General features: G+C 42.5%; 1 protein-coding gene across 1 annotated transcript in view; it reads right to left on the reverse strand.

Moving 5' to 3' along the window:
- The window catches only part of PAN3 (poly(A) specific ribonuclease subunit PAN3), a 114,497-nt gene extending 99,185 nt beyond the window's left edge, over positions 1-15,312 (reverse strand). Inside the window, 1 exon segment of the mRNA XM_034758696.1 lies at positions 14,671-15,312. Coding sequence (XP_034614587.1) covers positions 14,671-15,076 — 406 coding nt within the window. The 5' untranslated portion in view covers positions 15,077-15,312.
- Between the last annotated feature and the right edge of the window lie 6,721 nt (positions 15,313-22,033).

Raw genomic sequence — 22,033 nt, forward strand, 5'->3', positions numbered from 1 at the left:
ACTTGCATTCCTAAGAGAAGCAACAAAGAAAACATATTGGTGCATATAATGAAAGAAGCAGTTAGGATGGAGGATGAGAAATAAGGCATGTGTATGCAATATGAAATTATAGCAGAAAGGTAGGCAGGGCAGAGCTCTGCATACCCTTGAAGGCAGGGAGGAGAAGCTCAAACAATGTGGAAAGAGTAAAGAACAAGTGATGGTATCAGAATAGGAAGTAATTCTGGTGATGGTTGGAGCATCAGGAAAGGAAGAAGAATTTTTTAAAAAGAAAGGAAAGTAATGATCTTGCATACGTAGTAAGAAGTTCTCAAAGTGTTCAATAATTTATTTCTCAAACAACTATTTTTCAAACAATGTATTTATTCCTCTTGATGGCAACATTCATAGCAAGTTAACAATTTAAAATGATGTGTGGGGAAGAACTCAAACATCTTACAGCACAGACACTCTACGTTGCCTAAAAGTTCTTCTAGGCTAAGAGCAAGCATGAAAGATTTAATTCCCAAGGCATATTTTCAGAAAGTTAAGTGTCTAGAAACAAGGGCTTATAATAAAAGTAATTCAACTGTACCTATATAAATTTGCTACTACGGTGCAACAAGGATTTTTAAGAATAAAAAAATATAGTAATTTCTTGAAGAGCTAAAACACACTGATTAAACAGCAAAGAATCAAGATTTTATGGTTCTATGGAAGGTATGTTTCAGTAAAGAAACCCGCCACAAAACATAAATGTGTGATGGCAAGGCACAGATCCAACTCAGAGGAAGGACCTGTACCACATCAGTGCAACTTGAATCTTGGTATCAGCTCCAGCCAGTTGGTAGCATGCTAACATGTCTTCCTAGTCCCCATTGTCAAACAGAATCAAATGGATCTCTGTACCAAGCTGAAGGATTGCAGTTGCTGGTATTCACACCCACATGTGAATGTAGGGTTTTGAATGCCAAAGCAGGCTGCATGAGCTGGTTGGTAACTTCTTCTGCTTCTAAACTAGAACAGATTGATAGCAGTAAAGTTTTTCCAGAAGAAACAAAGAAGGCATTAGAGTAGCAGCAGCACTCAAGTGGCACTAACCAGCATCCAGTTAGCAACTGACAAATTGCGCTCGCTCACACTTCAGCCTATATCCCTATTTGAGCCAGCCAACTTAAGTTAATAGCACCACTGCACTTGAATGTCAGGTTGTGTGTGAACAAGTTAAGGGGAACACTTGAGTTATCACAAGATAACTTTTCAATGAAGATATGCCCTTAATTAAACTCATGCTGACATGACATTAGCATTTAGCTGGCTACTTAAGAGTTTTTCAGGAGAGGTGTATTACACGTTACAGACCCCAACTACTTCTTGTCATTAAAAAGGACATGAAATTTTCTTCAAGTCAGTTTTGAATCTTAAATTTAAGGACTAAGGGAACAGGGAGGTAGAGCCATATCTGTACCTGCAGCACGTTCTAGGTCCTCTTCCACAACTCCAGAAGAACAGCAAGAGGGAGCTCTAATGAGGCCCCCTTTGCTAAAGCCCAGCAGGGGACCAGAACTACTACTCCATCTGCAGTTTGGCCCTGTTCTTACCCCACTCCCCCACAGCTGTGTAGGTGGGAAGTGTGAATTCAGAATAATTAAACAAGACTATACCATTCTGTAGACCTACTGTAATGAGAATACTGAAAACTGCAGAGCTGCCAAATACTGTTTCCACCCCCTGTTAGTCAGGATCCAACTTGGATTAGGAAGGGTCAGCTCAAAAGGTAGAGAAATATACCCCTCTGGCTGACACCTTGAGAGCTAAGGGTTACCAGGCTCAGACACATGCGCTGATCAATGGAGCCCTGGGCGCATGGGAACCCAGTAACGAGCAAGTGTTGCAGGAATGCAGAATCAGTCAACGCTACGCATGGCAGATGCAGCAACTCATGGTTTCGGACACCATCAGATGGTCCAGGGACATCTACACAGAACACATCACCAGACATCTGCAATACCAGGAAGGATGAGCTGGAATGCAGATGAGAAGCACAGTGGGGAAAGTAACTGAAATACTCTCCTCATGGATTGTATTTTCCAAAAGGACAACCTACCCTAATTCTCTATTACTGAGGGACAATCTTCACTCACTAATAGATGTGCTTTCCACAACCAACTCTCTGTATAACTTTTCATGAGTGATGTATCCGAATACTTGGTTGCTAATATCTAAACTGTATTTTTAAATTTACTCACCTAAATTTGGGTTATTGCTGATTATGCGCTATATGCATCTTATGATTTAAAAACAAACTTTGTATTTGTGGATAATCTATGCACTATACCCAGCTGTACAGACATTCACCAGATATTTTTTTCAAGATGGAAATTTGGGGCTCTGTTTCGTGACAATTAGTTGTTTTCATGTTATTTTTCATTCAAAATTGCTTAGGTTCGCATTGAGGTGTCTACTGCCCTGGAATCAGGGGTCTTTTCTGCTTGAATTTCAGTCAGTATTGAAAACTGAGGTACTGCTGCAGCTTTATGCTACACTGTACAAGTTAAATCCATGTCCTTCCTGACTGGTGAAGGCTATTAGCAACTTTCAAAGTTTCAAGAACAGTTGCCATTCCAAGACACACTGTATAAACTCATCGGCATTTCTGCTGTTTCGCATTACATTTCCTTCAGACCCCTCGGATTACATCCAATCCTGGTGATTTACTGCAATGGAATGTCTCAGATTGCACCATAAACTGCCTCAAATATTACAATCTATTTAGGAAGGCCACATGGATTTTGTGTGTGAAAAGGCATGCCTGGCATAATTTTTTACATTGTCCTTTATTATAAAGACTGGTTTTACACACCTTACTTCTCTGCTACATTATAGTTACAAGCAACATCCAAGATTACAAAAAGACTGGAAAAGGTCAGAGAAAATTTGACAGCATTTTTTGCTTAGACATACTTAGAGTATGTCTACACAGGGATAAAAGCCCCGTGGCAAGGCCATGGCTGGCCCAGGTCAGCTGACTCAGGCTTGGGCTGCAGGGCTAAAAATTGCCAGGTAGACGTTTGGGCTCAGGCCGCAGCCTGAGCTCTGGGACCCTCCACCTTCACAGGGTCCCAGAACTCAGGCTCCAGTTCCAGTCCAATCGTCTACACAGCAATTTTTCAGCCCAAGAGACACAGCCCTGCAAGCCCAAGTCAGCTGACATGAGCCAGCCACAGATTTTTTAATCCCCCGTGTAGCCATACCCTTAGAGTGCAATGATGAACAGTTCCTCATTCCCTACAAGACTGGTCACCTACATTGTTCCTCAACACTATAATCACCCATCCTGTTAAACATCTATAAGCCACTAAGGAAAAGAACGAAATGTTGTAGTCCCACAAGTCAACAATATGCAGATGACCCCCAAACTCTCTCACTCACTTCAATACTGATAGCACTATCATAATGAAAACATTTTGAAGAGATGTCCACCTCCGCATCTCTCAGGGAGAGTCTACCTGAAAATGCCATGTCATTCTGTAGTTTGGGAGTTTTCCTGGACTACTTGGTGTTTCTGGATACTCACAAGAGCTGTAGCTACTCCAAAATATTCTCTTATCTGTACCTGGAAGAAGGCCGAGCCTCTTTTGTAGGGTAATGATCTGGCCGGCTGTCCATGACTTCATAACTTCCTTGCTAGGTTACTGGACCTCGCTGTACTACAGAGTAATTACACTGACCTTTAAAAGATCCTAACCAGACCAAAGCACAATAACCCACGTCCCACGCATCACCAGCCATTAAGAGCACACAACTATGGTGCTCCACTCACTACACTGGCTCCCCATAAAGAAACATGCTGATTTCAAGGTGGCAGTCCTCATCCATACAGCCTTCCACTGCACTGTACCAAATTACTTAGTAGAACAACTCAACCTTCCTTAACAGCCATGCTCCACAGGAATGATTCAGTGAATAACCTCAAGGGTTAGAGCAGAGGACAAGAGTTTTTCTGGTAATAGCTTGAGGCTATGGAATTCTATTCCAGAGGTGAAGAGTGATCCCTGCCTTCAGAGTAAAACCCAAGATTCATTTCTTTAACATTGCTGTTGATGTGGGAAGGCTATGACTAAGAAAAGAAAGAGAAAGGGACAAGATGCAGCTCACAGACATACATTAAAAGAAGAGGGGAAATAGTTTCCAGACACCTTTCTAGAAGCCAAGAGAAAGAGTCCACTTTGTCGAACCATGTCTTCTAGAAGATGATTTTTGAGGGAAACAGTTCCTACAGCAATGGGTGCTTGAGGAGCACCTAAATAGATGAGGCAGTTGTCACTTGATCTATTTTCTGGAAGACCACAAATGCTCTGTTAACAGTTTTTTCTCTTATTTGACTTTGCTTTTGAAAACTAATTATTCAGACAAGCTATAGATTTCTTTTCCCCTCTGAGGAAGGCCACAACTGTTAAAATCACCTTTGTAACTGTGTATCACGGCCAGCCTAAAGAAGGCTCTTGCACTGGAAGTGGCTGGACTTCAAAGATAAACAGTGTTGAGTAATGGGAAAGTAGGTGTCTGAGATCCATGTGTAACAGGCCTGGGACACACCTTTGAACAGATTTTAGAGTCGCCACTTTGCATTTTTATTGACACACATTTATTGAATTATATTAGACTCTGTATTCAAATTGCCCATTTTGATCTTTTCTGTATAACTAACATTCATAAATATACTTTCAAATTGTTCAGCATTTAGTACCATTAAAATAGCATTTCCAGTCCTGTTCTATTTCCCACAAGTATACTTTTTAATTACTTTAGATGAATTGTTTACTATTTTATGGTGGTGGGAAAGTTCTGAAGTTGGATAAAGTTGTCTTATACGAGAAATACATCAATTTGTCTTATGTTAACATTATTTATGCTTCAGGAAAGTGAGGTTAAACAGTCTCAAAATGATCTTACCCTGAGAGAACTAGTGATTTCCCCACAACAGTGAAAGAATTAGCTAGACTAGTTTGAGGAGCAGAGATGGATGTGGCAAGAAGGGGAATAGCAGACTGGGTTTCTCTTTCATGCAACATCAGCAGAAATTGAGAATGATGAGCAAACTAAGATTTTAGCATAATAAAGAAAGCAAACATTTAAGGCAAACAACAGATATAAAAATAGGGCTGTCAATTAATCGTGTGAGTTAACTACAATTAACTCAAAAAAATCGTCGTGATTAATCAGTTTTAATCACACTAAACAATAGAATACCAATTAAAATGTATTAAATATTCTGATGTTTTTTCTACATTCTCATATATACTGTATTGTGTTGTAATTGAAATCAAATATTTGCACTGTAAAAATGATAAAAGAAATAGTATTTTTCAATTCACTTCATACAATCTGTAGTGCAAGCTCTTTGTCCTGAAAGTGCAACTTACAAACGTAGACCCTTTTTTTGGTGACTTAACTGCACTCAAAAACAAAACAATGTAAAACTTCAGAGCCTACAAGTTCACCCAGTGCTACTTCTTGTTCAGCCAATCGCTAAGACAAACAATTTTGTTTACATGTACAGGAGATAATGCTGCCCTCTTGTTATTTACAATGTCACCAGAAAATGAGAACAGGCATTTGCATGGCACTTTTGTAGTCAGAACTGCAAGGTATTAAGTGCCAGATATAACTTAGAGAATTTTTCACTTGACCAGAGCTCAGAGTGTATGCCCCTTCATGCTTCAGCCACCATTCCAGATGATATGCTTCCATGCTGATGCTCATTAAAAAAATGTGTTAATTAAATTTGTGACTGAACTGCTTGGGGGACAATTGTACATTCCCTGCTCTGTTTTACCCACATTCTACCATGTATTTCATGTTATAGCAGTCTCGGATGATGACCCAGCACATGTTGTTCATTTTAAGAACACTTTCACTGCAGATTTCACAAAATGCAAAGAAGGTACCAATGTGAGATTTCTAAAGATAGCTACAGCACTTGACCCCAAGGTTTAAGAATCTGAAGTGCCGTCCAAAAATCTGAGGTGGATGAGGTGTGGAGCATGCTTTCAGAAGTCTTAAAAAAGCAACACTCTGATGCGGAAACTACAGAACCTGAACCACCAAAAAAGAAAAACCAGCTTCTGCTGGTGGCGTCTGACTCAGATAATGAAAATGAACATGCGTCGGTCCACACTGCTTTGGATTGTTATCAAGCAGAACCGGTCATCAGCATGGAAGCATGTCCCCTGGAATGGTGGTTGAAGCATGAGGGGACATATGAATCTTTAGCACATCCGGCACGTAAATATCTTGCGATGCCAGTTACAACAGTGCCATGCAAACACCTGTTCTCACTTTCAGGTGACATTGTAAACAAGAATCGGACAGCATTTTCTCCTGGAAATGTGAACACACTTGTTTGAGTGATTGGCTGAACAAGAAGTAGGACTGAGTGGACTTGCAGGCACTACAATTTTACATTATTTTTGAAAAGGTGTTTTTTTTTTAACATAATTCTATATTTGTAAGTTCAGCTTTCATGATAAAGAGATTGCACTACAGTACTTGTATTAAGTGAATTGAAAAATACTATTTCTTTACAGTGCAAATACTTGTAATCAAAACTAAATATAAAGGGAGCACTGTACACTTTGCATTCTGTGTTGTAATTGAAATCACTATATTTGAAAATGTAGAAAACATCCAAAACTATTTAAATAAGTTCTATTATTGTTTAACAGTGTGATTAAACGTGATTAATTTTTTTTAATTGCTTGACAGCCATAATAAAAAAAACAAAAACACACACTTTTAAGTGGCTTGGAGGATCCAAAACATATTTTTACTTTTGGCAATGCTGGAAACAAGTGAAAGAAGGCAAGTTTAGAAAGAATCATAGAACACATTTTTCTACTTCTAAAAAGAAAACCATCAGGCAATTTCTTGCTTATGATAGCACAGCAGTTAAGCTTGATAACTGAAATAAAGAATAAAAGTCTCCTCTATGATACTTCTTCCACTGCCACAGCAGGAAACAGAGACTCTTGATTGCGTGCACGGCAGGAGAACAAAGGACAGCAACAGCTTTTTATTTTAAAAAGAGTAATGCCAATATTTTCAGTCACAACTTAGGTGTTTGGAAACCTCAGTGATGAGCCTGGTATAAATGCCTAGACATACCAAACTTCAAGAAGAGTCAGTGAGCAACTTTCAACTGGATAAATCACATGCAATGTTGGAAACTGAAGGGCAAGTCTAATATAAACACTAACAGGTAATATGGTCAAATCTCCCTTTCTACTCCAGGATTACTGAAAGAAGTGGAGAGCAACTCCAAGTACACCTGCTTAACAGGAAGCTCTGCTTTTCATGCGCTGCATAACTATGAAACAAGGCTTAAAATGGGGCCTGAAAGGTAAGCCTAAAAGAGTTGGGTTTGTGCCCTTTTTATGTGGTGTAAATGTAGTCTGAAACAAAGGTTTGGGAGAAGATGTTTCTGCTTGTTTTTAATCTTAAAAACAACAGAAATGTAAAATTTGTTCTTTCCTGGCTTTGCTCGAGGTCTCTCATATAGAGAGCTTTCTTATGGATTAATAAAAGGGACAGATGCGTTAATCTTTTACTAGGACAACCTTTCTCTCACGTACTTGTGGCACCTTAGAGACTAACCAATTTATCTGAGCATAAGCTTTCGTGGGTTACAGCCCACTTCTTTGGACGAAAGCTTATGCTCAAATAAACTGGTTAGTCTTTAAGGTGCCACAAGTACTCCTGTTCTTTTTGCGGATACAGACTAACATGGCTGCTACTCTGAAACCTCTCTTTCAAGTGTTTACTATGTATTGGCATTAAATAAGTGTTAAACATCTGTTATTCAAGGATGGAATATTCTCTTTGTTCCTAATGCTGTGCTGAAAAAATATCAGACTTCTGAAAAAGTAATATCCAGATTGAACCTTGTGTGTTGCCATCACTGCTTAAAATCCTAAATTATACCTATGTCTGCAATAAAAAGTATGTTTTTACAATGAGATGGCTATCTAGATTCAAAATCCCATTAGAGACAAGGAACAGATAGATTTTAACCGCAATGTAGGCTAGTCGAAATTAACCCTCTCACCCCACCCTGCCCCCAAGGGTTTAACTCAACTAGCTACTGTGAGATAAAAACTACAGTGGCCTGTTTCCTCTTGAATTTTACAGAGATAGCTAATGCAGTGTAACAAAAAAAAAAAAAAAAAAAAAATCTATTTTTGCAGCAGACACAAAGCTGGTGTGTGAGAGAGGTCATTTAAGACTTAGGAAAATTGCTTTTAGCTTCATTAAAATATTATATTTGTAGGGCTTATATTTGACCTACTTTATTTTGTAGTGACATTTCTTCTATCTAGAAACAACCACCATATACCTGGGTTAAAAATCAACATTTGTGTACTGTTTAATGGCGCTCAAGTACAAGTTGTGCGTTTTATATTATGTGCTAAGTGATTCTATGTATTGTTACTACCACTGTTATAATCTTTTAACTCTGATATCCCTTCTATGCCTGTTTTTAATATAGCATTTCTCAAAGCAAGACTAAAACTAATTGCCTTTATTACAAACACTCCAACTTAGTGATCAGGAATTTATTTACAACCAGAAAGGGAAAAAACAGGAAAAACAAAATAAGCAAACTATACCCTACAACTGCTAATAGGAGAGCTAATCTTCCTGTTCAGTGTTGCGAAATGTTCATACCATAAATGTGTCTAATCTAGACTGCAAGCTCCTTGGAGCACATGTAATTTCTTCCTTTTTATTTTTACAAAACCAGTAACACCTGAGCACTAAAATAGTGATAACAGAATTACTCTCTCTCTTTTGGCACCCACACTCTATAGCAATTACTCAATCCTCACACCTTCAAAATATGTTCTCTCCAAGTGCTTTCCAAACACTGAGTCTCTTCAGGATATACTGCATCAAAATTCTGATGAAAAGAAAGTAACAGAGGACTATTAAGAATATACAAAATTTAAAGTGTGGGTATCTAAAGGTTATTTTTTTCTTTTCGGAGGGAAGATAGTAAAAATGTTCTGCTGCTTAAGATTACTATTGGTATTTTCCTGTCCTTATGGTGAGGAGGGACAGCCATTAACCATACAGAGTTGGTTCATATTTATGACATATAAGTACTTAAAACATCCAACCTGACTATGGTTTGTACAATCCATGACCAGGGCCTGACTCTTAAGTTTATATTTCATTTCCAAAACTAAATTCTCAGCAAAGAATGTTCAGGAACAGAATGCTTTAACTAGATGACTAAAACGATTTACTCTTCTGAAATCTGTGAAAGTACAAAGCAGCAAGATGACTTCAAAATTCAGCCACACAAAAACAAAGGCAATGCGATTAGTGCTCCTTTAACTCCTTACGGATTGTACTAAAATACACACACTAGGCAGCCTAGCCCATCTCATCAGCAGTGCAGGACGGTTTCCGACTATCTTTTCTAGGTTATGTCTACACTGCTGACTAAGCCCACATCTGTGGGACCCAGACTTGGTAACATGCTGTTTCCAAGCCCTCGGTTGAGTGTCCACACTGCACTGTAAACCTGGGCTTACAATTGCTGGACCTGGGTCTCTCAGACCCGCTAACAGGTCTATACAAGGGCCTTCTGACTCAGGTCTACAGCTTGAGCTGCATCCAGACTGCAAAATGAAAGGGTCTGGACCTGAGTCACAGCGGGATTTGGGCTCTGACACCACACACCCCCACCCAGGGTCCTAAGACTGGATCCCGAGTGCTTGTTAACCTGAGTCACACTGATGTGTGTGGACTGATGAGAGGCTTGGGCTCAAAGCTGAGTCAGAGTCCAGGCTAAGAGTGCAGTGTAGATGTACCCCTAGCATCATGATCTATTTTTGTATGTTGCAGGAAATGGAGCTTCCACCACTTCCCTTGGAAGCCTGATCATCTCACTGCCCAGATGTTTCTCCTGATCATCCTAAATTTTTCCCCTCTTAATTTTAATCCCATTACACCAAGTTATAGTATCATGCATAACTACAGAACTGGCTCCATCTTTGGTCCTCTCTTTCTTTCATTCCACCTTTTTCTTTGCATAGTGTCATACACTCAGTTCTTAAAGCTACCATTCTCTACGAGAACAGAATTTCTTGAACTAGCTTAATTTGTTTAAAGTAACGGTATGCATGGTCCCTACAGTGCTGTTGTAGTGTTGCCCCTATGGTGGCAGCAGCTGCTTACTGCTACTATCACAGTAAGCTTGAAAATGTGTAGTTTGCTGGCTGTAAGAGCAGCAGCACTATGATGATCAGGCCAGCCTGTTGTGATCCCGGTCTCCATGCTCCTTTCCACCTCCAGATCATGGACAGTCGGAATTATCAACCAGTGCTGCAATGGAGGGACCTAGAGCAGCACTACTACCTCAAGTGTTGTGGGCAAGTTAAATTTTGTTCTACTTTTATTTTTTAACCGGAAGTGTCCTACAGAGAATTCGAGGAAGGATTTTCTTGATAAAGAATAAGGACAAGGAAAAAGGAGCGTTGAGAGGACAAGACCAGAATAGGGTTAAGAAGGAAGAGGACACCAAGGCCTGGTCTAACTACACAGTTAAGTATCAGAGGGGTAGCCATGTTAGTCTGAATCTGTAAAAAGCAACAGAGGGTCCTGTGGCACCTTTAAGACTAACAGAAGTTAGTGTAGTAACAGAAGTTAGTCTTAAAGGTGCCACAGGACTATTACTACACAGTTAGGTTGATATAAAACAGCTTACATCAACCTAAATATGTCAGTGTACACAACACAGCCTTGCTCCACCAATGTAAATGCCCTACTACACCAACATAATAACGCCACTTCCACAGAGTTGTAGGGCTTATGATGGTGCAGTTAGGATGATGCAGTGTCAGTGTAGATGCTGGGTTACTTACATTGACTGTTTGCGGTCTTCTCAATTTCAGGGCTCCATGAAGCCTTGAAACAGATAAGAAAACCGGGCAGCTAGAGCCCAGCTGACCCTGGGAGGCGAGAACCCTGGGAGGCAGCTGGGCTCCCCGTGGGGAGCTGCGTGGGGCTGAGAGCCCTAGCTTTCAGCCCCCAACACTGCCCCTCTTCAGTTGGTAGAGGTACTCTGGTGTAGAGGCGCACCACTGACAGAAGGAGGGTAGTGTGGACCTAACATAGGTCCACTCAAGTCCATAGTGTAGACATGGCCCTAGACTCGGGAATAAGGAGAACTAGAGCTCAGTCAACCCGATAGTAGCAGTACCACTGTTCTCATGGCCAGCTCCTTGCATGCGCAGACCTAACACCACAGCAGCATGGTGCTGCTGTCATGGCAGAGCTATGAAAGCAGATATAGCTCCCTATGTTTTTACTTTTGAGATACTCAACTATATTTAAACACGAGATGAAAGACAATTAAGAAAATTTTTAACTATTACAATATTTTATAGTAAAAAGCATCCAAAGGAGTTAGCAGATAATTTTAATAGCTCCTACGCCCCCATCTTTACTAGCATAAAAAAATTACACACACAAAAACTACATTAAAAGAATATTATGGTCACAAAGTCAAGCACTCAAAAGTTAGGAAATGCCAGAATTAAAGTTGCCATGACCCAGGGATGTACGCATAATGATAGTTTTTGAATATACGATCACATGCTATTTTTTCCATGGGACCTCTGCCTCCGTCAGTGCACAGGGTGACCGCTCCAGGGAATGAACCAGGGCTGCGTAGACTAGACTGTCTGTAGGACACCTGTTTCAGTTGTTGCAGAAGATGAAAGGTGTGTAGGAAATGAGGCAAGGGACGAAGAGAACGAATGGTCACATGTTTAAGGCAGTCGAATGCTGTCCTGAAGAACTGGATTTATCCCAGTGTCAGAATTTCTAACAGTGGGCAAGCCACGCAAGACAAAATTTTCCACAGGTGGTCACTAACTGTCCTCATGTTTAGATGCCCAGCTTGAGATCCTGGGGTCTGATTTGCAAAAGTGCTGAGTACTCACAGATGCAATTAAAATCAGTGGGAGCTGTGTTTTGAACAAATAAAGCACTTAAGAATGTCCCACCTGAAAATCAGGTTTCTCAGATTAGGCACCCAAAATTAGTGGATGATTGTGACCTTGATCCTCTACACCTCAGCTCCCCATCTGTGAAATGGGGATAATACTCCCTCACCTCACAGGGGTGTTGTGAAAATAAACAAACATTTGTTGTGATTTCAGATACTATAGGGATGAGCGAGGCAGAAAGGCCCATTAGGAAATTAATAATTCTGTATTCAGAGGAGAGTTTAAATAGTGTGTGTAATAAATAAGCTACTGAATAGGAGATCATTCAATTAGCACTGCCCATTCTGTGCTCTTGCATTTGAACCAGGTGGCTTCCTCCTCCACACTGCCTGGGACTCAGCAGGAGAAGCAATGAGGGCATAGAAACAAGTCTGCCATCTCTCAGTTCCTGTGTCTGGGGCCACAGGAGCTGCAACTACAAGGAAAGTCCTACTCAGTCGCCACTGCCCTGGGCTGGAGCATGCTCAGTACACACAAAATCTTCAGAGAAGGTAGCAGGTAAATTCTCAAGTCCATACTGAACGTATGCAGTGAAATTTTTAAAGGCTTATAACTTGGCTTTCTTCCCCCTCACAAGAACAGCAAAAGAGACATCTCTGACCCAAAGGAAACCCTCCTGCCAAATTTCAACTCCTGCTCCAATCCTGGCCACACTAGTGCTTCTTCAAAAAATTCTTACATCCTTTCTTTAACATTGGAAAAAGAGTGCGTTTTTCCCCAAACTGTTCTGACAAATGGCTGAACCATTTTTGCTGAAACTTTCCCCCACAAAAAATTCAAACGGAGGTGGTAACTGGCTTCAAAAAGTTCAGCTCCACACGTTAAAGTTTGGCAAAATTATAAGAAACTGAAAACAGGGTCTTATATGGGAAAACACTGGGCAATCTTAACCATAGATGGTGCTACCCTCTCCTCCTGTAAGAGTACATATGATAGTACTACATTCCTATGTTTGTCAATCTCATATGAACTACCTAGATAACACTGTTCAATGGAACAGGCTCACCATAGTAAATATGAGCAACCTTGAAACTTGGCAAGTAGTTATAATTTATTGTTAGATACAAAAGCAACAAAGTTCATTAGTAGAGAGGTCTAATACCATGAACAAACTTGCCATCTGTCAGCTATATCTACAGCGTCCATCACTATCTGAATTTCAGAAAAGTACCGTGAAAACATTTGATAGTTAGAAGTCATTTCATGCTAATAAACATTAAGCTTTTGCCACAAACCCATAATGCAACCAAATGTAGTGTACTAATTTAAAAGGGCATGACAATCTTTTTTAAAAAGCCTCCACAACTAAGAAGATTTTGCTATGCTAAGTGCTGCTGCAACTACAGACCAAGTCACTTACAGAAAACTAGCTTTGTAAGTCTCAAGAGCACAGCTAATAAAGCTCACGTATAGTGAGTGCATCACTGATAAATGACAGTAACTCAGCTTAATATGGAACTCAGGCACATGCAATTCTCACTTTTTTGAGGGGAAGGAGGAAGAGACTTATTTTGAAATACTAAAAAAAAAGTAATGCCATCTGAGGATGAAGGGCTATACTATGAGTGTATCAGTTGGGAAATTTAAGATACCCATCAAAAGAATCTCATTTGAAAACTGTCCCAACTTGACCACCCTACAAAGCTACTAGTGAAATAGCTTCTTCATGCTAGTCTCTCTTCCAGCAGAACCCTTAAGCAGAAAGCTTTGAGTATCCTGTTTTGACTCCAATACAAAAACCCTTTACCTGCTGCTGTACGCAGGCTCCCTGTTTTGCCTACATACTTTTGGATGTCCCTGATGTCAGCCAGAAAGTATTTGAGTAAGCGTCTGTTAATTAGGTAAAAAAAAAAAAAAATTTAACAGATTCCAAATATGAAAAACTGGGAACTGAGGCCCCATCAGAGGAGATTAGGAGTTTTGTGCACCTACACTGGTTTGGGGGGGGGACAATATAAAGAGGAAAAAAATATGAAAAGCAGCAGGTCATTTCAAAGCATCTGTGAACAAATTAAACCAGTTTCCCTTTACACAGTGCCAAGCTGCTCGCACTGAATCTCCCCAACCACCAACCTCAGCCATCACCTTTACTTCCCAGCTCTTTGAGCTCTGGTCAAGCGAAAAATTCTATTTGCTTCTGGTACTAACCACAACATGCTAGGTGTTTTACCAAAGGGCATTCACGCATCTCTGCCACCCACCAAACCCACTGCATACCTAACCAGCATCCACAGGGGAGACCCTGGTTAGGGATGGAGGGGTCTCCCCCATGGATGCCACCCCCCTGCTTCCCTAACCAACATCCACAGGGGACACCTTCCCTGGTAATCCCCCATCACCCTCCTGTATCCCTAACCACCATCCACGGGGGATACCCTCCCTGGTATCCCCATCTCCTGCCTCTCTAACCAACACCCGCGAGATACACACGCTGTCTGCCTCCTCCTCCTCTCTCTAGCCGCGGGGGGCACCTCTCCCAGCATCCCCAGTCCCCTTCCCCGCCCGGGGGCAGGACGGGCTGCCCGGCCCTGTCCCTGCCAATTCCCACCAGCCGGGACCCGGCCCTGCTGCCGGGACCGGGCCGTTGTCTCCTTCCCTCGCCCGCACTCACTCGCCAGCCGCGGTCCATCCAGCCCCCCGCCGCCTCCTCCTCCGCCGGCGCCGTGGCTGCCCCCCAGCTCGGCCTTCTTAGGCCCCACCGCCGCCGCCGCTCCGGGGGCTGCCCCGTGCGGGTAGCCGGGCCCGGCGGCGGGGACGCTGGGGCCGGGCAGGCCGAGCGGGAGCCCCCCGAGGGCGGGCGGGGGCCCGGGGCAAGCGGGGGCGGCGCCGGGCTCCTCATGCAGGAACTGGCACTCCTCCCCGTAGAAACAGGTCTTGTCCTTGGCGTAGTAGCGGCAAAACTTCAGCTTCAGCCCCGCGCCGGGGGCCGGGACCGGGACCCCCACCGCCCCGACCCCCGCCGGGGCCCCCGCCACCGGGGACGGGCCCGCCGGGGACGGGAGGCCGCCGCTGTTCATGGCAACGCCGCCAGCCTCAGCACCATGGGGAGGGGCCGCGGGAGCCGCCGCCGTCACCCGGAGCTCCGACTCCGGAAGGGGGGAGCGGGGGGCGCGACTGTGCTTCTCTTAAAGGGGCCGCGCGGCTCAGCCCGCCGGGGGAGAGGGGCGGAGGCGGCTCGTCAATGGGCCCGGGCCGGGGCTTGTTTATTCCATTTTCCTCTTCCTGAGCGGACGCCCTGCTGCGCATGCGCGGGAGAAGGGTGTTCTGGGTAATCCAGGACGAGCGAGGCGCTGGGGGACCCGGGCAGAGGGTCCCGCGCAAGCCTAGCGCGGGGGGAAGGGGACGCGCGCGCGCGCCTCTCGCCAGTGACATCTCCCCGCGCGTGGCAGCTCCGGGACTCGGGGGACGGACCCTCCCCCGGGCATCCCCGGCCGTCTCGTGCCTGCTGGAAACACCTCCCAAGAGGCCGCAGCCTGAGTGCTGCCCTCGCCCCGCGCATTCTGCTGCCTCTGAGGGAAACCATGTGAAAGCATCAAGGCCCTCGCAAGTGACGAGTAGCTCAGAGGCTGGCTGTTGTGCAGCCGGGGCTGTGTTCACGCCTCCTCCATTGGTGGCTGCAAAGCCCCCCGCGCTCAGTAAAGAATAAGTAGCCATTGATCAGCACCAGGGTGCTCGTGTAAGGCAAACAAACAAACCAGGGAGGCGCTTGCAATGTCAGGGAGGGGTGCCGCAGCCCTCACGCCTGTGGGTGAGTTCTCCGGCCTGTGTTGTTATCTGGGAGGTCAGACTAGATTATCATGCTCCACCACCTTTCAGCATAGTTTACTTGTAGCTAGGTAAGTAATGGTTTAAAACACAGCTTCCTTCTGATGGTTTGTTGACATAACATGTGAAATCCTGGCCTTGTTCAAGTAAATGGGAAACCCCCAGCTGATGCCACTGGAATTTTATCATTTACTTCAGTGGAGCCAGGATTTCACTCATCACCTTCAAACGTGGCAATGATTCAATATGCATTTGGGGGGGGGGGGGAAACTTTCTGTGATATCTCTACTGTATTCTGTAGCTAAATCCGCTTTCAAAATATGTACCCTCAAGGAAAGTGTACCATGTTACCAGTTTTCTTCACTTGCATTCCACCAGACAGACAGGAGAGAGGCTGCCTTGGCCACACTTCTGGCTTTAAAATTATGAATTTGTGAATACTCTCATTGATATCAAATGAGGCAGGTGAGGTGAGGGCTGTAGGATTGGACCCCTCAAATGCCACAGATGGTAAAAGTATTAAATTTAGAATTATTACCAAGTGACAGAAAATGAGACATATTATGGTGGTAGCAAGGTAATTCAACAAGAAAATCCAGGGTTTTCCATTTTCCATGATACGCAGGTATGGCTAAATATTTGGTATTTTTATACAATATATGGCCTGAAGAAAAATATATTCTGATGATAACTTTAAACGTATATATAAATTACATTATTTGTGTGCAGTGCAGCCATGTCTGTCCCAGTATATTAGAGAGACAAGGAGGGTGAAGAAATATCTTTTATTGGACCAACTTCTGTTGGTGAGAGAGACAAGCTTTTGAGCCACACACAGCTCTGCATCTTGCCTCTCTCACCAACATGTTGGTCCAATAAAAGATACTACCTCACCCACTTTGTCTTTCATTGTTATTTATAAACATCTTGTGCTATTGTCTGTTCTAACTCAGTAGGCTACCACATATTGCGTCATGATACCAATCTTTAATCAGAACTCCCCATTTTAACCAATGGCCCTTTGTTAGTCTTGTAGACACTGTCCTCAAATTCTAATATATTATTTTTAAAGGAACTAATACAATGTGTATATAACAATGAGAATATCTCATGTTCTTTCACTAATGTATCCCTCCTCCCTTTCTTCCCCATTTCCTTACAGCCAAACCTTGCTGTGTTTTCTCTTATTTAAACTAAGATCTCCGGCCAGGGACCTGTCATTTCTTAATTGCCTGAAAACACCATGTACAACTATGACATTGTGTAAATACTAATATTGTGAGGCTGTTTCTGCAATGTCTGTTCTCCTTTGTAGATTAAAGGTGGGAGTTTGGACACACCCTCATTTTGAGTTTCATGACAGGATTTGGAAAATATTTCCAAAAGCATAACTTTAAATTTCATGTTGAAAAACAAACAACAAATTCCTTCTTCACAGATGTTTGAAAACTGACTTAAAATTAATGCAAAATAAGGGATTCTCCCTTTGGATGAGCGAGACTCGGCAAACTTGCCATTTTAAAAGCGTGTTTAAAGACTCTAGGGATGGAGAATTTTGTTGTGTGGGTTTTCAGTGAGTCATTTGCAATCTCAAGAATTTTTAAGTCTTCCTCAATCAGACTGTCTCCACAGTTTGTGACACAATCCTTGCAATTATATATATAGCAGAAGAATCCCCATATTTTTAAGCACCATGGATATTATTTTGGTAAGAAAAACATTTACTGTGGAATTAAGATCCCTTTTTGTCTTGCTTAGACTCATTATAAAAAATAGAAAATCAGGGGCTGCAATCAAGATGCTTTGACAGTTTGTACGAAAAGAGATTTTCAAGAATGAGTGGGATTTTAAATGTCACATTGAAACAAATCAAAATACTCCCTCATCACATAAAGACTTTAAAAACTTTTTAAAAAGCTGTCTTAAAATGAAACCTCAGACCACAGTTCTAGCAATTAGCATTATTGGTATGACTTTTTCAGGTGGTTGCAAACCAAGGGAGAGCAAATGAATTGCTTGGTTGAAGAGGTTGGTCAGAAAGATGGGCAAGATCCAGGCCCATCCTATCCAATGAGTCATGGTTCTATTATTTGCTTATTATATGGTGATCAAGTCATAGTCACTGTAAATGTCTCTTTGTGGAGTGCAACCACAAACACACCTGCTCTGTGAGATTTGCAGCTCACTGGTGTTCACTGGAGTCCCCATTCAATTAATGACATCTGGGTTCAGTCCTTGCCTGGGTCAGCTCCTGCTGCAACCAGTCCCTGGTCTGAGAACACCAGGTAGTGCCAGAGTACTGCCCACTCGCTGGTGAGGTAATCTACATACTGTACATCCATGGGGATGTTAGACCATGTCCAAATGGAAGGATAAAGTTGTCTGTTGGGGATCAGTACAAGTTGGCTAACCCAATTGTATTGGAGTGGGATGTTATTCATTTTAACCAGCTTCTAGGGAATTTTCAGAGATTCCCCTCTCAGAAGCTGTGGGATTTCCAGTCCTATTAGGGGAAACCAGCCTACCATTGTGAGTCAGATCGGGACAGATGAGGCTCCCCTCGACTGAGGGAGATTCTCCTGTTGTTCAGGAATATCTAGAAGACCATCATGAACAGCATTACGCCATGCGGTACTTTCAGCAAGACATCAAATTTCTAACAGGGCTGTAACTTTATGATTGAACCACAGAGAATGAGTAATGCAAATAACATCCTGAGTCAGGCATATGACCTAGTGGGTTTTGGCAGATTTCACTCACACTGGAATCACTAGAGAAAATAGCTTTCTCCAGGCTCTAAGGGTTTTTGCACCATGGCTTTTTGAATACAGGGAGCTCCTGTGACAAGGTTTGAGCTTGCAGAAGGATGTGCAAACATCTTTTACCTCAAATGACTATCCACTACATGACAGTAGGTAGGTGGCTCTACCTTGTTAGCAGGTATTGGAACCTGACCAGGAGTTGCAGTTTAATTGCTACTGATTCTCTGGGGCAGTTGTGATTAATTAGATTCCATCATGAATATAATAAGAGAAGTGGGATTAGCTAGGATTTATGACAGGACCTAATGGCAAGAATCCTAGGAGGGGAAGAACCCAAGGAGAAAGCTTAGATAGACCTACCAAGCTTAAGGAGAAGGTGCACGTTGTGGATTGTGTTGTGTTATTTTGGATTTACAATTTTGTTAATAAAGCCAGGTTCTAGGAGGCGTGACGTTTTGACTCTACAGCAACAGTGTAGCTTTTATTCAGTGCTGGGAAAGGACTCCAAGCTCTTAAAATGTTCTAGCAAATATTTTTGATTGGGTATTTCACATTGCTATGTTCTGCTACCAATGTCACCTGTAAATGGCTTTGACATTTAGGGATCAATCTCTTATAGGCTCATGTGGTGACTTCGCTGCCCAACATCTGACTGAAGCAGTGGAAGAGTGTTATTTTGTGACAGGTCTGATTAGAGAGTCTGATAACATTTGCACACAGGCCATTTGATATCTTTTTTTAATTAAGTACAAAATTACTACATCAGTATCCACCTAGCCGAATACATCTACATCTGTGATTCAAAATCCTGACTACTGTAGTCAATGAGAAGGGAAAGTCAATAACAGAAAACACAGCAATGGCTGAAGTGTTAAAGATCTTTTTTGTATCAGTTTGCACCAAAACAGTTAGCAGTGACTGGACGACTAACATAGTGAACATCAGTGTAAATGGGGTAAGCTCTGAGGCTAAAATAGGGAAAGAACAAGTTAAGAATTAGGTGTCTTCAAGTCAGTAGGACCTGACAAAAATACACTGGGACCTGGCTGAAGAGATCTCTGAGCCATTAGCAATTATCTTTGAGAATTTGTATAAGACGGGTAGAGATAGTGGAGGACAGGAGAGGTCCCAGAAGACTGGAAATGGGCAAATTAGTTCCTGCTTATAAAAAGGGAAATCAGGACAACCCAGGAATCAGTCAGTTTAACATTGGTACCTGGAAAGACAATGGAACAAATAATCAATTTGTAAGCACATAGAATATAATAAGGTGATAAATAACAGTCAACATGGATTTGTCAAGAACAAATCATATCAAACCAACCTAATATCGTTCTTTGACAGGGTAACAAGACTTCTGGATGTGGGGAAGCAGTAGATGTGAGGTATCTTGACTTTAGTAAGGTTTTTGATCCTGTCTCACTTGACCTTCTCCTAAGCAAATTGGAGAAACAGCCTAGACCAGCGTTTCTCAAATGCAGCCACAGTGGCGACATGTGGCCACCAGGGACTTTTCTTACAGCCACAACCTCCTGGGTGGTGACTGGGAGGTGGTGAGAAGCAGTGGGCCACCAGCAGGAGTTGGTCCCTGCTCCCTTCTGGAGCCACAAACACTGTAGGAGCAGGCAACCAGTGTGAGTTCCCCACCTTCCTAGGGGCGGTGTGGCTTGGGCTTTGGGCTTCATCCCTGGGGTGGTGGGCAGCAGGCTCTGGCCATGCAATGGTGGGCTTCATCCCCCAGCGCAGGGCTTTGGGCTCTGGCCCTGGGCTCATTCTCCCCATGTCATCCCTGGGCCCTGCTGCCTCCTCTATCCCTCAGTCGTGCAGCAGGACCCCAGGATCCAGCCCCAAACTCACCTCCCACATCACTCCGACCCCCACTACCTCTTTCAGCCCCCCCATCACCCTTTGCCCTCCTTACCCACCTCCCATCCAGGGTTTTATTGGTCTCCCACCTTGCCAGGGATGAGTAAGTTTGCTGTGAAAAGTGATATTAACAAATATACAAATATCGCTTTTCACAGTAGCAGACTTACTAGCTAGCAAAAAAAATTTTAAATCAACCAAAAAAAGCAAAACACGCAAAGCACCTTATTTGTGTTTCTATTCTGTTTACATCCAGTAAAGATTAGAGACAACTGTACATTCTTTTTATTATTGAGTCTGCAAAAAAACCCTACATAAATAAATTACTATGATTTGGACATGGATATGTGCATATTTATTGGTTTTTCCTAAAGTTAATTAAGTATTTAAGGAAAAATTGTCAGAACGGCCACCAAAAAATGTATTGTGAGAACGCCTGGCATAGATGAACCTTCTATATGATGAGTGCACAACTGACTGGAAAACAGAGAGTAGTTATCAATGGTTCACAGTCAAGTTGGAAGGACATATCAAGTGGGGTCCCACAAGGATCTGTCCTGGGTCCAGTTCAATGAATATCTTCATAAATGATTTGGATAATGGCTTAGAGCAGTGGTTTTCAACCTGTGGTCCATGGGATTCTGCAGACTATGTCTAAGGGTCTGCAAAAGGTTGTCATTACCCACAGAAGAGAGGTTTTTAACAGTTGGATTCCTGAGGGTCCGCAGATTGTCTAAAATTTCCAAAGGGGTCCACACCTCCATTCAAAGTTTTTTCGGGGTCCGCAAATGAAAAAAAGTTTAAAACCACTGGCTTAGAGCGTACACTTATAAAGTTTGCAGATAATACCAAGCTGGGAGGGGTTGCAATTGCTTTGGAAGACAGGATTAGAATTCAAATTGATCTTGAAAAACTGAAGAAATAGTCTAAAATAAATAGGAAAAAATTCAATAAGGACAAATGCAAAGTACTCCACTTAGGAAGGAATAATCAATTGCACACATACAAAATGGGAAATGACTGCCTAGGAAGGAGTACTGCAGAAAAGGATCTGGGGGTTACAGTGGGTCACAAACTAAATATGAGTCGACAATGTAATACAGTTGCAGAAAGAACGAACCTCATTCTGGGATGTATTAGCACAAGTGTTGTAAGCAAGACATGAGAAATAATTCTTCCACTCAGCACTAATAAGGCCTCAGTTGGAGTACTCTTGACAGTTCTGGGAACCACACTTCAGGCAAGATGTGGACAAATTGGAGAAAGTCCAGAGGAGAGCAACAAATATGATTAAAGTTCTAGAAAACATGACCTATGAGGAGAGACTGAAAAAACTGGATTTGTTTAGTCTAGAGAAGAATGGGCGGGGGGTGAAATGATGATAGTCTTCAAATACATGAAAGGTTGTTATAAAAAGGAGTGTGGTAAATTGTTCTCCTTATCCAATGAGGGTGGGACAAGAAGCAATGGAACAAATTACAGTCTTAGGGAGATTGTGGAAAACTCTGTCCTTGAAGGTCTGCGATGATCTAGATAATACTTAGTCCTGCCTCAGTGTAGGAGACTGGACTAGATGACCTA

Source organism: Trachemys scripta, chromosome 1, assembly GCF_013100865.1.
Source record: "Trachemys scripta elegans isolate TJP31775 chromosome 1, CAS_Tse_1.0, whole genome shotgun sequence".
Taxonomy (NCBI): Eukaryota; Metazoa; Chordata; order Testudines; family Emydidae; genus Trachemys; species Trachemys scripta.